Raw genomic sequence first — 14,428 nt, 5'->3', positions numbered from 1 at the left:
CGAGGATCCCACCCCCACCCCTCACTCTCCACCCGAGCAGAGAGGCTCCATCCCGCAAAAGTCGCTCGGCATCAGCAGAGTGACAAAAGGACCTGCGGCAGACCACCCGGCCCGCCGGATCGCGATCGCAACGATCCAGCACTCTCCACCCGAGCAGAGAGGTTCCATCCCGCCAAAGCGGCTCGGCGCGACAAAGGGTCCTGTCTGCAGACCACCCGCCCGCCCGATCACGATCGCAACAACCCGGCGGGGTCACTTGGGCCCCAGAGGTACCGAGAAGAAGCTGCCTGAGCGTGGACACTCTTGACCCAACAGCTTCGACAGAGGCAGAGACAGAAAAGAATCACATAGAGCCACCACCGCCCAACCCAGCCCGGATTGCAACAACAACTGACGACCTACACCACACAGAAACAACCAGCTCCAGGGTGAGTACCCCACAGGGGAAGTGTATCCCTCAAGGGAGACCAGAGCTGGAGGGAATCCCCAGACCCTGACCTAGACTCCCTACCCCAGCACCCGGACCACAGGACCCACTAAAACTGGGAACTGTTTGAGAGCTCCACCAGCCCGTGGAGCACACTCAGCTGGCCAGGCTAGAGCAAGAGCACCCCTGGAAGGGAGCTTAAATGCCCAAGCCAGGAACAGCGCCCCTGGGTCAAGACTACCAACAGTAGAAGAAATTTGAACTGTGTCCCCCAGGCTGTATAACCTAGGGGGTATACACATCAGCACAGGCCTAACAAGCGCGCTCCAGGCTGGGGCCGGAACCAAGCCCGGGGATCCGGCACCTGAACAACACAACCAACTCCTCCCAATTGAAGTAAAAAGCTGAGCATACGCCTCAACAGAGGGGAGAAAACCAGGAAACAACACTCCCCCGGGAAGCACGCCTGTGACAACAAAAGACCTGGAGGCCCAGGACAAGAGAAGCCCAAACCCCACCAAAACTCCACCCATATACCCTAGACTGGGAATTGGGCAACACAGGCTGCCAGCACCTGATAGTAAGCAGGAGCTCAGACTGTTAAGGCGGCTCAGCAATAGAGTGATAGTCTTGGATGTATGAGGCCCTGGATCTGATTCCTCAGCATCACAAAAGCAAAAAGGGTCAGAAGTGGTGCTGTGGCTCAAACGGTAGGGTGCCAGCCTTGAGCTGAAAAGCTGAGGGACAGCACCCAAACCTAGAGTTCAAGCCCACAACCAGCCCAAAACAAATAAACAAAAACACATCAGGAGCCCATAGCAGACTCCAGCATTTGGGAGAGTGCATCCAGAGCATCTGTTCTTCACAAGAGCACCCGTAGGAGCAAACACAAGCAGTCTAGGCTGCTCAACCCTTCCAAAGGCGGGAACTGTCAGCAATCTACAGCAGAGAGCTGAGAATCCTAAGTAAGTCAGAATAGCAGCTGGAAATAGGCTCCCAACAGAACCCAGATCAGGCACAGACTCTCTCTACCAATACAGAATCAGCAACCAAGCAAAGACAGACACACCAAAACAAAATTGAAGAGCAGTCTCCTGAACCTCCATGCGAAAATCACAGAGAAAAATCACAAGGTTTACTACCACCCAGGACAGCAAGCTCACCTCAAAAGCCAGCAGCCACACAGGGGAGAGCCCCAGTGGGAGCAAAGCAGGAATGGAAGACAAAGGCTACTTCCAAGGGTTGCTGGAGGCAATGACTCAAGAAATAAAGCGAGAAATTTATCAGAAATTGAAAGAGCACAAGGATGAACTATCCAAAGAGATACAGGGTATCAAACAAGAGATGCATGCAAAAATAGAAGCTGCACAAACCTCAATAAGAAGTGAGATAAACGCCAAATTAGAGGTAATGCATACCTCATTGAGAGGTGAGATCAGTACTCTGAGAACCAACATTGAATCCATAAAGGGATCCATTTCCTCCATGCAAACCACAATAGAAGCCACTGTCAACAGAGTGAATGAAATGGAAGGTCGAGTGTCAGATACAGAAGACAGAATACACCAACTGGACCAAAAAGTGACAGATATGGAAAAATTACTCAAATTAAACCAAAGGGATATTCAAGAGCAAGCAGATAATGCTAAAAAATTTAACCTTCGCATAATTGGAGTGGACGAAGGTGAGGAATTCCAGAGCAAGGGAATGCAACACCTATTTAACAAGATAATCAATGAAAATTTTCCCCACCTCAAAAACGACCATCTTAACTACATCACAAAAGCTTATCGAACACCCAACAAGCAAGACCCCAGGAGAAACACTTCTAGACACATTATAGTAAAAATGATAGATCTGAATAATAAGGAAACAATCCTGCATGCAGCAAAAATGAAGAAGGAGCTATACTACAATGGGAAAAAAATAAGAATTACTGCAGATCTCTCCACACAAACAATGAATGCAAGAAAAGCCTGGGAAAGCACCATACGAGCCCTGAGAGCCAATAACTGCCAACCCAGACTGATCTACCCGGCAAAGCTAGCATTCACATTTGATGGAGAACTGAAAACTTTTAATAGCAAAGAAAAACTAAATGAATACATAAACATTAAGCCAGCATTACAAAGAATTCTAAGAGGGGGGACACAACCTGAAGAAAGCAGCCAGGAACTGGGGCCTGCCCCAAACAGGCATTACTCAAAGTCTAACTGAGCAAGCACAGGAGGAAAGGAAAAAAGAAAAACTTAGGAAAACGGAATGGCAGGGACAACAATGCATCTCTCTATACTTTCTCTTAATATAAATGGGCTGAATTCGCCAATTAAAAGAAAACGAACTGAGGACTGGATAAGAAAACAAGACCCATCCATCTGTTGCCTTCAGGAGACCCACCTCTCAGCCAAACATACAAACAAACTCAGAGTGAAGGGGTGGAAAAGGATCTACCAATCAAACGCCCCCAGTAAGAAAGCAGGTGTAGCTATCCTGATATCTGACAAAATAAACTTTTCATTAAAATCAGTACAGAAAGACAAGGACGGACACTACATATTAATAAAGGGAACAATCCAAGAGGAGGATATAACCATCATCAACTTATATGCCCCAAATATTGGTGCACCCAGATATGTCAAACAAATGCTCTCAAACTTACAGAATAAAATAGATCCCAATACGATAATACTAGGAGACTTTAACACACCACTCTCACCAAAGGACAGGTCTACCAACCAGAGGATTGGCAAAGAAGCTACCGAATTAAGAGAGGCCATACTTCAAGCGGAATTAACTGACATCTACCGAGTATTTCACCCTAAAACAACACAGTACACATTCTTCTCAGCAGCTCACGGAACTTTCTCCAAAATAGACCATATCATAGTTCATGCAAGGAACTTAAGCAAATACAAAGGGATCGACATAATCCCCTGTATCCTATCTGACCACAGTGGAATCAAGCTAGCTCTCAATAACAAAGCATACCGCAGAAATTTCTCCAATACATGGAAATTGAACAGCACACTCCTTAACAATGCCTGGATAACAGAAGAGATCAGAGAAGAAATAAAGCACTTCCTACAACTCAATGAAAATGAAAACACCTCACAAAGAAACTTGTGGGACACAGCAAAAGCAGTCCTGAGGGGCAAATTTATTGCCCTCAGTGCCCACATCAAGAGAATGGAGACAGACCAAGTAAATAACCTCATGTTGCAATTAAAACAGCTAGAAAAACAGGAAAAAATGGAACCTAAAGCTACTAGAAGAAGCCAGATAACCAAATTAAAAGCAGAGATTAACCAATTAGAAAATCAGAAAACCATAACCAAAATAAACCAAACAAAAAGCTGGTTCTTTGAAAAAATAAACAAAATTGATGGCCCATTGGCTAGATTAATTAAAAAAAGAAGAGAGGAAACCCATATTAATAGGATTAGGGATGCCACGGGAAACATCACCACACGTACCCAAGATATCCAAACAATTCTAACAGACTACTTTCAAAAGCTATACTCTCTAAAGGAAGAAAATCGGGCAGAAATGGATGCATTTTTAGAGAAATACAAGTTGCCCAAACTGAGCAAAGAAGAAGTTAACCAATTAAATAAGCCAATATCCTATAATGAGATACAGGAAGCTATCAAAAGTCTTCCAACAAAAAAAAGCCCAGGACCAGATGGATTCACAGCAGAATTCTATAAGACCTTTAAACAAGAACTAATACCCATACTCCTCAAGCTCTTCAGAGAAACAGAGAAGGAAGGAGCTATCCCAAACTCATTCTACGAAGCCAATATCACACTCATCCCCAAACCAGGCAAAGACCCAACCAAAAAGGAGAATTACAGGCCAATCTCCTTGATGAACACAGATGCAAAGATCCTTAACAAGATTCTAGCTAACAGAATCCAGAAACACATAAAAAAAATAATTCACTATGACCAGGTAGGCTTCATCCCAGAGACACAGGGATGGTTTAACATACGTAAGTCAAGAAATGTAATCCAACATATCAACAGAGCCAAGGTCAAGAATCACATGATTATCGCTACAGATGCAGAAAAGGCCTTTGACAAAATTCAACATTCATTCATGCTAAAAGCTCTGGAGAAAATAGGAATAGAAGGAACATTTCTAAAAACAATAAAAGCCATTTATGACAGACCAATAGCCAATATTATACTTAATGGGGAAAAGCTACAACCAATTCTCCTAAAATCAGGAACAAGGCAAGGATGCCCACTGTCTCCACTCCTCTTCAATATAGTCCTAGAACCCTTAGCCAGGGCAATAAGGCAAGAAAAAGATATTAAAGGGATCCTCATAGGAAAAGAAGAAGTTAAACTATCCCTTTTTGCAGACGACATGATACTATACCTCCACGATCCCAAAAACTCCATCCCCAAACTCTTAGAAATCATAAATCACTTTGGCAAAATAGCAGGATACAAAATAAACCCACAAAAATCAGTTGCCTTCCTATACACTGATAATGTACAGGAAGAGAGGGAAATAAAGGGAGCAACCCCATTCACAATAACCTCCCGAAAAATAAAATATTTAGGAATTAACCTAACCAAAGATGTAAAAGAACTATTTAATGAGAACTATAAAAAGTTAAAGAAAGAAATTGCAGAAGACACTAGGAAATGGAAAGACCTCCCATGCTCCTGGATAGGCCGACTTAATATAGTAAAGATGGTAATACTTCCAAAACTAATATACAAATTCAACGCAATTCCTATTAAAATCCCAATGACGTACATCACTGAAATACAGAAAACAGTCCAAAAATTCATATGGAACAACAAAAGACCTAGAATAGCCAAAACAATTCTAGGGGATAAAGACAATATGGGAGGGCTATCCATGCCGAACTTCAAACTCTACTACAGAGCTATAATAACAAAGACAGCATGGTACTGGCACAAAAACAGACCCGAAGACCAATGGAACAGAATAGAAGATCCAGAAATAAATCCACAGGCCTACAGCCAGCTGATATTCGACAAAGGAGCCAAAGACATACAATGGAAGAAACACAGCCTCTTCAACCGCTGGTGCTGGGAAAACTGGGCAGCCACATGCAGAAAACTAAAAGTGGACCCCAGCCTATCACCATGCACCAACATCAACTCAAAATGGATTAAAGACCTTAACATTAAACCTGAATCTCTGAAACTACTGCAGGACAGAGTAGGAGAGACACTTGAACTAATAGGCACAGGAAGGAACTTCCTGAACAGAGTCCCAGGGTCACAACAAATTGGAGAGAGACTCGACAAATGGGACTACCTTAAAATAAAAAGCTTCTGCACAGATAAAGCCATCGCAACCAAGCTAGAAAGACAACCAACTAATTGGGAAAAAATATTTACCAGCAATATATCAGACAAGGGGTTAACATCCTGTATATACAGGGAACTCAAGAAACTAATCCCTCCCAAACCCAACACACCAATTACTAAATGGGCAAGGGAACTAAAGAGGGACTTCTCAAATGAAGAAATAAAAATGGCAAAGAAACACATGAGGAAATGTTCATCATCCCTGGTGGTGAAGGAAATGCAAATAAAGACAACCCTGAGATACCACCTTACCCCAGTCAGAATGTCCCACATCCACAAATCAGCCAACGACAAATGCTGGAGGGGATGTGGAGAACGAGGAACGCTATTACACTGCTGGTGGGAATGTACACTCATACAACCACTTTGGAAAGCAGTCTGGAGGGTCCTTAGAAAGCTAAAGATTGACCTCCCTTACGACCCAGTCATACCACTTCTAGGCATCTACCCTGAACAACAGGAACCAATATACAAGGACACGTGCACCTCCATGTTTATTGCAGCACTGTTCGCAATAGCTAGGATATGGAAACAACCTAGATGCCCCACCACAGATGAATGGATCCAAAAATTGTGGTATCTATACACAATGGAATATTATGCAGCCATTAGAAATGACAAAATAATGGCATTTGCAGGGAAATGGATGGAGCTAGAAGGAATCATGTTGAGCGAGGTAAGCCAAGAACGAAGAGACAAACAGTACATGGTCTCCCTGATAAGTGGATGATGAATCCAAAATGTTAGGTGATATGACAAAACTAACAGGACTTAAGAAACAAAGAACTCCCACTCATCTGGTTGAACCACTACTAAATATCCCCATGCTGCTGATCACATATATGGTATATAACATATGAGCACCGTTATATATTACAGACTGTGATAGACAATTTGCTCCAGGAAAGTTAGAATGAACTTGTGACTTTAAATGAGCATCATTATTCCACAATACTGTGAATTTCCGGAAATTAAGTAATCACTTAATCACGATCAAAAAAAAAAAAAAAAAAAGAACCTTGGGGAAGGGAGGGAGGGAGGGGATGGTAGGGGGAAAACAATGGAGGGGGTAACAATGTTCAAGAGGAAGTGGAAGTGTACTCATTACCTCACTCATGTAACTGTAACCCTCTGTATAGTATCTCTACAATAAAAAAAATTAAAAAAAAAAAATTACCACAGCATTAAAAAATACAGCTGGGCATAGAAGTTCCTACCTGTCAGTAATCCTAATATTGGGAGACTGAGACTAGAAGATCATGAATTCAAGGCCAACCTAGACTACATAGTAATTCTCTTGTCTCAAGCAAAATAAAATTATATGTATCTAACATTATAAAAAAAAAAAAAAAAAAAAAAAAAGAAAAACCAGTGCTTTCTCCTCTAGAAGAAATTAAAAGCTTCCCTCCAGCAAAAACTGTGTTAGCCACAATATGGGGACGAAGACTAAATAGATGCGGGAAGGTGAGTGTGGTTAGTTATCCAGAAGGTACTAGGTAGAATCCCGTTCACCAGTCAGATAGAGCCGCAAGCGTACGATACCTTCCGGCAAACATGGTCTCCGCCTGGGCCGCGATTTCATCAATGTCAGGAACAGCAGCTGCAAAGATCAAGGGCGGAATCCATTTTTATCATGTCAGAAGCTCTGACATTTACCTGAACATTCATTAGCTTGCTGACCAGACGCCAGTGGCTCACACCTGGAATCCTAGTCCCTCGGGGGGCTGACATCTGCAGGGTCAGGGCTTTTAGATCTGTGACACTCTTATCTCCAGCTAACCAGCAAAACGCTGGACGGGAGGCATGAATCAAGTGGTGGAGCACCAGCTTTGAGTGAAAAGCCAAGCGAAAGCACCAGTACCAGCAAACACACGTGCACACATACACACACGCACACACACGCACACACGCGCGCACACACACACACACACACACACACACTTTTGCCTCAATTTCTTAGTGCCCCCAAATGTTAGTAATTTAGAAAATTACCAAATAGTCCCACTGAGATGTTAGCATTTCAGATTGATGTGTTTACTTATTTGTTTGTTGCTGGATACGGAACCCAAGGCTTCACATATTCTAAATTTCAGTTTTTGATATGAACTATGTTTTACAGGCATGCCCTATGATAGTCCAACATACGTGTTACAAATTAGAAAGCGTCACTTAAAAAGGTGTCACTTAGATTGTGCAACTATATATTCGAGGTATATCAAGCAAATATACGCATATACAGTCATACATTTGTACGCACGCACGCACACACACACACAGAACGTAGGTTAGTGACCACATGGACAGGTAGTGTTCTGTTTGGATGATGCTGGGATTTGAACGTGGGGCCTTGCATTTCCTGAGCAGGTGCTCTGCCACGTGAGCCACGTCTCAGTCCTTTGGTTTTGTCCTGTGTTTTTCCTCCATGGAGCTGGGATTACAGGTGTGTGTCGCTGTGCCTGTCCAGAGGATAAATTCTTTTTCTTCTAATTGTGGCGGCCCTAGGGTTTGAACTCAGGGCCTAGGCACAGTCCTGAGCTTTTGTGCTCAAAGCTAGAGCGCTACCACTTGAGCCATGACTCAGTTTACACCAATTCACGGCTAGTTAATTGGAGATAAGAGTCTCACTAACTTTCCTGCGGGGGGCTGACTTGCAGCTGTGGTCCTTAGACTCGGCCTCCAGACCAGCTAGGATGATCGCCAAGAGCACCAGTGCCCCTCATCAGGAGAGTAAGTTCTTCAAGAATCCAGATGTGAGCCCTGCTAGTGTATCATTTCCAAACACAGGCTCTTTCGGCCTAAGCTTACAGCGTCTAACATTCCCTCGTGTCTCTCGAACAGGGTGAATTTTCTGTGTGAACCAACTGTAATTATTTTCTTTCACTATCATTATTAAGTAGTTGTACAAAGGCGTTTCAATTCTGCTTGTGAGTACAGTGCACCTTAGTCAATGGCTTACCTCCCGCATTACGATTCTATCTTTAAATGACACACATACAACGTCCAGGTCTCCTCTCCCAAAGCATGCCATGAAATAAGAGCAAAATACGTAATTTAAAAAGAAGAAGCAGAAAAAAGAGGCCAGGTTCTGGTGGCTCCCGCCTGTCATCCCAGCTACTCAGGCAGGAGGCTGAGATCGGAGGATCGTGGTTCAAAGCCAGCCCAAGTCAGGAAAGTCCTGAGACTCTTTATCTCCAATGACCACCAGAAAACCAGAGGTGGCGCTGTGGCTCAATGGGTAGAGAACTAGGTTGGAGTGCAAAAGCTCAGGGACAGCGCCCAGGCCCTGAGTTCCAGCCCCAGGACCAACAAGATGGAAGTGAGGAAGGGAGGGAGGGAGGGAGGGAGGGAGGAAAGAGGGAGGGAGGAAGGAGGGAGGGAGGGAGGGAGAGAGGGAAGGAGGGAAGGAAGGATGGAGGGAGGGAGGGAGGAGGGAAGGGGGAGGGCGGGAGGGAGGGAGGAGGGAAGGCAGGAGGGAGGAAGGAGGGAGGGAGGGAGGGAGGGAAGGAAGGAAGGAAGGAAGGAAGGAAGGAAGGAAGGAAGGAAGGAAGGAAGGAAGGGAGGGAGGGAGGAGGGAAGGAAGGAGGGAGGAAGGAAGGAAGGAGGGAGGGAAGGAAGGAAGGAAGGAAGGAAGGAAGGAAGGGAGGAAGGAAGGGAGGGAGGGAGGGAGGGAGGGAGGGAGGGAGAAGGGAAGGCAGGAGGGAAGAAGGAGGGAGGAGGGAGGAAGGAAGGAAGGAGGGAGGGAGGGAGGGAGGGAGGGAGGGAGGGAAGGAGGTCCTCCCCAGAAAGATAACCTCTATAGACGCTACAAAGAAAGCAGTGGGGTCCATCAGAGAGAACGGGTTTTCGGGGCTCCCAGCCCTGCCGCCCGTGTCTGGAGCTCACGTCTCCAGGGCTCTGGCGTCTGAGGCCAATCATTTACAACGTCAGCAGCAGCAGCAGGTCTCTGGCTCTGCCCGGCCGTCCCTGGAAGCCGGGCTTCCGGGTTCCCCTCTGCTGGGGAGCGGGTCGCAGCCCTGCTGCAAAGTTCCAGCGCACACGGCTCGCTGGGGCGAGCTGATGTCCGTCTGTGAGCAGGCGGGAAGGGGCTCGGGAGGACGCTCGTGTCCCGCCTCCGCCCGCCCAGTCGCGGCCGCTGAGCCACGGAGGGCAGGCTCTCCACCCGGCCCAGCTGACCAGGACAGGCTCTCCACGCCAGCCCAGCCGACGAGGGCAGGCTCTCCACGCCAGCCCAGCCAATGAGGGCAGGCTCTCCACGCCGGCCCAGCTGACCAGGGCAGGCTCTCCACGCGGCCCAGCGAGCCACGCACGGATCAAGCTACAACCCCGGCTCTCAGAGAGAGTCCTGAGGCCAGGTGCCCGGGCTCACGCCTTTACTCCTGGCTACTCAGGAGGCTGAGATCTGGGGATAGAGGGTCAAAGACACACAGGCAGGAAAGGCTGTGAGTCTTTTGTCCAATGAACTAGCAAAAGGCCAGACGTGGCACCGTGGCTCAAGCGGTAGAGCACCAGCCTTGAGTACAGAAGCTCAGGGACGGTGCCCAGGCCCTGAGTTCAAGTCCCATGATGGACCAACACAAACAAAAGATACCTGATGGGGACAAAGTGTGAGGGGAGGCATTGGCAGACGCTTCCGCGTTGCTCTCGCCAAACTCCTTCTTGTAAATGGACAGCATGTAGGAGATCCGGTAGTCCAGCCGCACGCTCAGGATGAACTGCAAGACATGTCCCGAAGCACAGAGTGAGGGCAAGGGGCTCAGCGGTACAGTGCTCGCCCAGCACGCAGGAAGCACTGGGTCCCCAGCACCACGGACACAGAAAAAGCCACAAGCAGCGCTGTGACTCAGGTGGTAGAGCACCAGCCTTGAGCCAGAGAAGCTCAGAGACAGCGCCCAGGCCCTGAGTTCAAGCCCTGGTTCCCCCCCACACACACACACATACACACACACAAAGGAAGGAAAACTATGAGATGATGTTTTAGGGTCTGGGACACGCATTGCTCAGGGTTGAGCTTGGGACTCCTACAGGAGACTGAAAACCTTTTATGATCATAAATCTGATTGCTTCAGGGGAAATGCACAGAGCCTTTCGGGGTGGGTGATCCACTTCTTGTAACTCAGTCTGTATTCAATTAGGGGGAAAGACTTCATTAAAAAATAAGAAATAAAAGCTGGGCACTGGTGGCTCGCGCCTGGCATCCTAACTACTCAGGAGGCTGAGATCTGAGGATCCCGGTTCAAAGCCAGCCCGGGCAGGAACGTCTGTGAGACTCTTCCCTCCAAGGAACCACCAGAACACTGGGAGTGGCGCTGTGGCTCAGGTGGTGGAGCACCCGCCTTGAGCTGAAGAGCTGAGGGACGGTGCCCAGGCCCCTCCGTGCCAGCCCCGTGGGGCCCGCAGGCTCGCACCTGCAGAATCTCAATGATCTTCAGCTTGGTGTCCATGACGGTCACGTCCTCGGGCTCGGCGGGGCTCGGCTGCTTGCTGGGCAGCAGGCCGGGCTGCGCGTCGGGCACACTCACAGGGAAGAGGGAGCCCCGGCTCAGCACCATCTGGGTCACCATCTCCCCCACGCCGTGGATGGTTCTCATGACGTTGTTTCCTGAGCGAGGAACACGCTGGTCAGCCCAGGCCCCGGCAGCTGGAGCCACACAGCTGTGGGTCACTGCGTCTCCGTCAGACCGAGAGCCCGCCAGGAAATGCATTCAGGGCAGGACAGGACATGCAGCCGGGCGCCGGCGGCCACACCTGCCATCCCAGCGACTCAGGAGGCTGAGCTCTGAGGACGGAGGTTCAAAGCCAGCCTGACTGGGATACTCCATGAGATTCTCATCTCCAATTAACCAGCCAAAAGCCAGAAGCCAAGCTGTGTGGCTCAAGGGGTAGAGCACCAGATGTGAGAAGAAAAAAAACGCCAAACAAAATCTAAAAACCCTGAGTTCAAGCCCCAAGTAAAAGCACCAAAAAAAAGCAAAGCAAAGCAAACAACTGGGCAACTTTTAAAGTATATAGTATTTGCAGCCGGGCGTTGGTGGCTCACGCCTGCAATCCTAGCTACGCAGGAGGCTGAGATCTGAGGATCGAGACTCAGTTCAAAGCCAGCCCAGACAGAAAAGTCAGTGAGACTCTGATCTCCAATAAACCACCAGAAAACTGGAAGTGGCGCTGTAACTCAAGTGGTGGAGCGCCAGCCTTGAGCTGAAGAGCTCAGGGACAGCGCCCAGGCCCAGAGTTCAAGCCCCACGACCGACCAAAAATTATATATATATATACTTTTCAAAGACTGTCTCAGACGTACAGTTTATCAGCTGGTGAATGCATTGGCTTTAATCCCTACACAGACCAGCAAAGAACACTGCTTGACAGAGCTTTTTCTTACTCTACTCAAAAGATCAATTTCACTAATAAAAGACACCTGGGGGATGGACGCCATGGAGAGAAAACGATGACTGTTAAGCAAGGCAAAGCATCAGCACAGCACAGCCTGCTGAGACGTGGCCACGGCCGCTTGAAAACCGCGGGAGGGAGAGAATGATCTGAACGAGGGCCTCTCCGGGGTCTGGGTGAATTGGCCACACGAGTTTTCTGAATGGACAAAAAAGCTGCTCTTTGCCAGGGCCTGGGGCTCACTCCTGAAATCCCTAGCTCAGATCGGCAGGGTCGTGGTTCAAAACCAAACTGGACAGGAAAGTCCATAAGAAGCCAGTGTGTAAATCCATCCGACCCTGGCTCAGCCTCAACGGAAGACTGCTGACTCTGTGTTCTAGGCCCAGAGCTGAGGAATTACACCATAATGGGCCTGTCAAGCTAGATTTGACTGCTAGATCACCTCTGTTTAATAACCAATATATATATATATATATATATATATATATGTTTCTCCAAAGCACTTACCTCCATCTTGGAATTTGCTTAATCTTTCCAAATAGGATGACATTGGCACCTGTACAATGTCCAGAATGGCCAAGAGTGTCCTGGTGAGTCTTAACAGCTCACTGAAGCTATAAAATCCGAAATAGATCAGGTTCCGGGCCAGATGAACCACCTGCACGTGGAACAGAAAGCAGACGGAGAGGAGCCATCGGGAAATGAAAAAAGAAAAGTCAGAGTCAGTATCAGTTCAGGTGCTTCTAAACTTCCTCCGTGTGTGTGTGTGTGTGTGTGTGTACACCCACACATGCACATGCACACTATTATTTGAACTCAGGGCCTCGAGATCTTGCTTGCTGTTTGTGTTGTTGTTGGTGGCCCGTACTAGGGCTTGAACTCAGGGCCTGGGAACCGTCCTTGGGCTTCTTTTGCTCAGGCTGGGTGCTCTACCACTTGAGCCACAGCTCACTTCCGGTGGTGTGTGTAGTTAATTGGAGTTCAAAGGCTCCTGGAGGGCTGGGCAGGTGGCTCAGTGGTAGAGCGCTTGCCTTGCATGCCTGAGGCCCTGGGTTTGATGCCTCAGCACCACATAAGCAAAAAGAAAAAACGCCAGAAGTGGCGCTGTGGCTCAAGCTGTAGAACACTAGCCTTGAGCTGAAGAGCTGAGGGACAGCGCCCAGGCTCCCGGAGCTGGGTGTGCTGGTGGCTCATGCCAGCCTGGACAGGAAAGTCCATGAGACTCTTATCTCCAAGTAACCACCAGGAAAAAAAAAATAATAATATATTTATATCAACAAACTCACCTTGACAGTAAAATTAAAATTTAAAAAACCTAGCGTGGAGCTGTGGCTCAAAGTGGCAGAGCACTATCCTTAAGCAAAAGAACTCAGGGACGGCGTCCAGGCCCCGAGTTCAGCCCCGTGACTCCGGGACTTAGAGCCAGGCTGGCTTTGAACCACGCGTTCAGAACTCAGCTCCTGAGCAGCTGGGACTGCAGGTGGGAGCCACAGTGCCCAGTTTGCTGGGCATTGCACCACCCGAGTCACAGCTCCTTCCTGAGTCTTCGGCAGCTACGGATGAATATCCATGCAGAAACTCACTGGAGCCACTGGGCCCCTCATTTTGGCTCGTTAGGCTTCGGCGTTTTACATTTTCTTTCTTTTTTCCCCAGATCATTGTTCTTTTGTTGTGGAGGTGTCGGTCATGGGTCTTGAACTCTGGGCCTGGGCGCCATCCCTCAGCTCTTCAGCTCAAGGCTGGCGCTCTACCACTTGAGCCACAGCACCACTTCTGGTTTTCTGGTGGTTCATTGGAGATCAGAGTCTCACGGACTTTCCTTCCCTGGCTGGCTTTGAACCATGATCCTCAGATCTCAGCCTCCTGAGTCGCTGGGATGACAGGCATGAGCCACCAGCATTGGGCTTGTTGGCCTTTTTTTTTTTTTTTTTTTTTTTTTTTTTCAGAAAAAAATAATAGCTTTTACCAGGCAAGAAAATTCTTAAACTAAAAAAGAAAAAACCACCCCACTCATGGGATGATAAGCCCTGAGAGGCAGTTCAGGAGGTTGACATTAGAATCATGACCTCTGGAGCATCTACCAAGTCCTCCAGGTCAGTAGAGCACTGCTTAAGGACATGCAGTGAGTTCAACGAAATTACCATCACGTTCGTGAAAATGGGGGTAAAAATCCCACAGTATAAAAACACTGTGCATCAATGGCTGACACAAACAAAACAAAAACAAACCCACAAACCCACACAAGAGAAAGCCGAGCGTGTGT

The 14,428-nt window shown here is 47.6% G+C and overlaps 1 protein-coding gene across 2 annotated transcripts in view; it reads right to left on the bottom strand.

Annotated features, from left to right (window-relative positions):
* The window catches only part of Itpr2 (inositol 1,4,5-trisphosphate receptor type 2), a 171,018-nt gene that overhangs the window by 89,287 nt on the left and 67,303 nt on the right, over positions 1-14,428 (bottom strand). For both annotated transcript variants that reach the window (XM_070011588.1, XM_070011589.1), the window contains 4 exons: positions 12,673-12,823; positions 11,187-11,380; positions 10,370-10,493; positions 7,324-7,381 (listed from right to left, as the gene is read on the bottom strand). In XM_070011588.1, the coding sequence (XP_069867689.1) occupies positions 7,324-7,381; positions 10,370-10,493; positions 11,187-11,380; positions 12,673-12,823 (527 nt within the window). The remainder of the gene's footprint in view (positions 1-7,323; positions 7,382-10,369; positions 10,494-11,186; positions 11,381-12,672; positions 12,824-14,428) is intronic.

The sequence above is a fragment of the Dipodomys merriami genome, unplaced genomic scaffold (assembly GCF_024711535.1).
Source record: "Dipodomys merriami isolate MVZ:Mamm:240054 unplaced genomic scaffold, mDipMer1.0.p SCAF_84, whole genome shotgun sequence".
Classification (NCBI taxonomy): domain Eukaryota; kingdom Metazoa; phylum Chordata; class Mammalia; order Rodentia; family Heteromyidae; genus Dipodomys; species Dipodomys merriami.
Note: the sequence above shows the minus strand (reverse complement) of the source record. Positions and strands in the feature narration are given on the sequence as shown.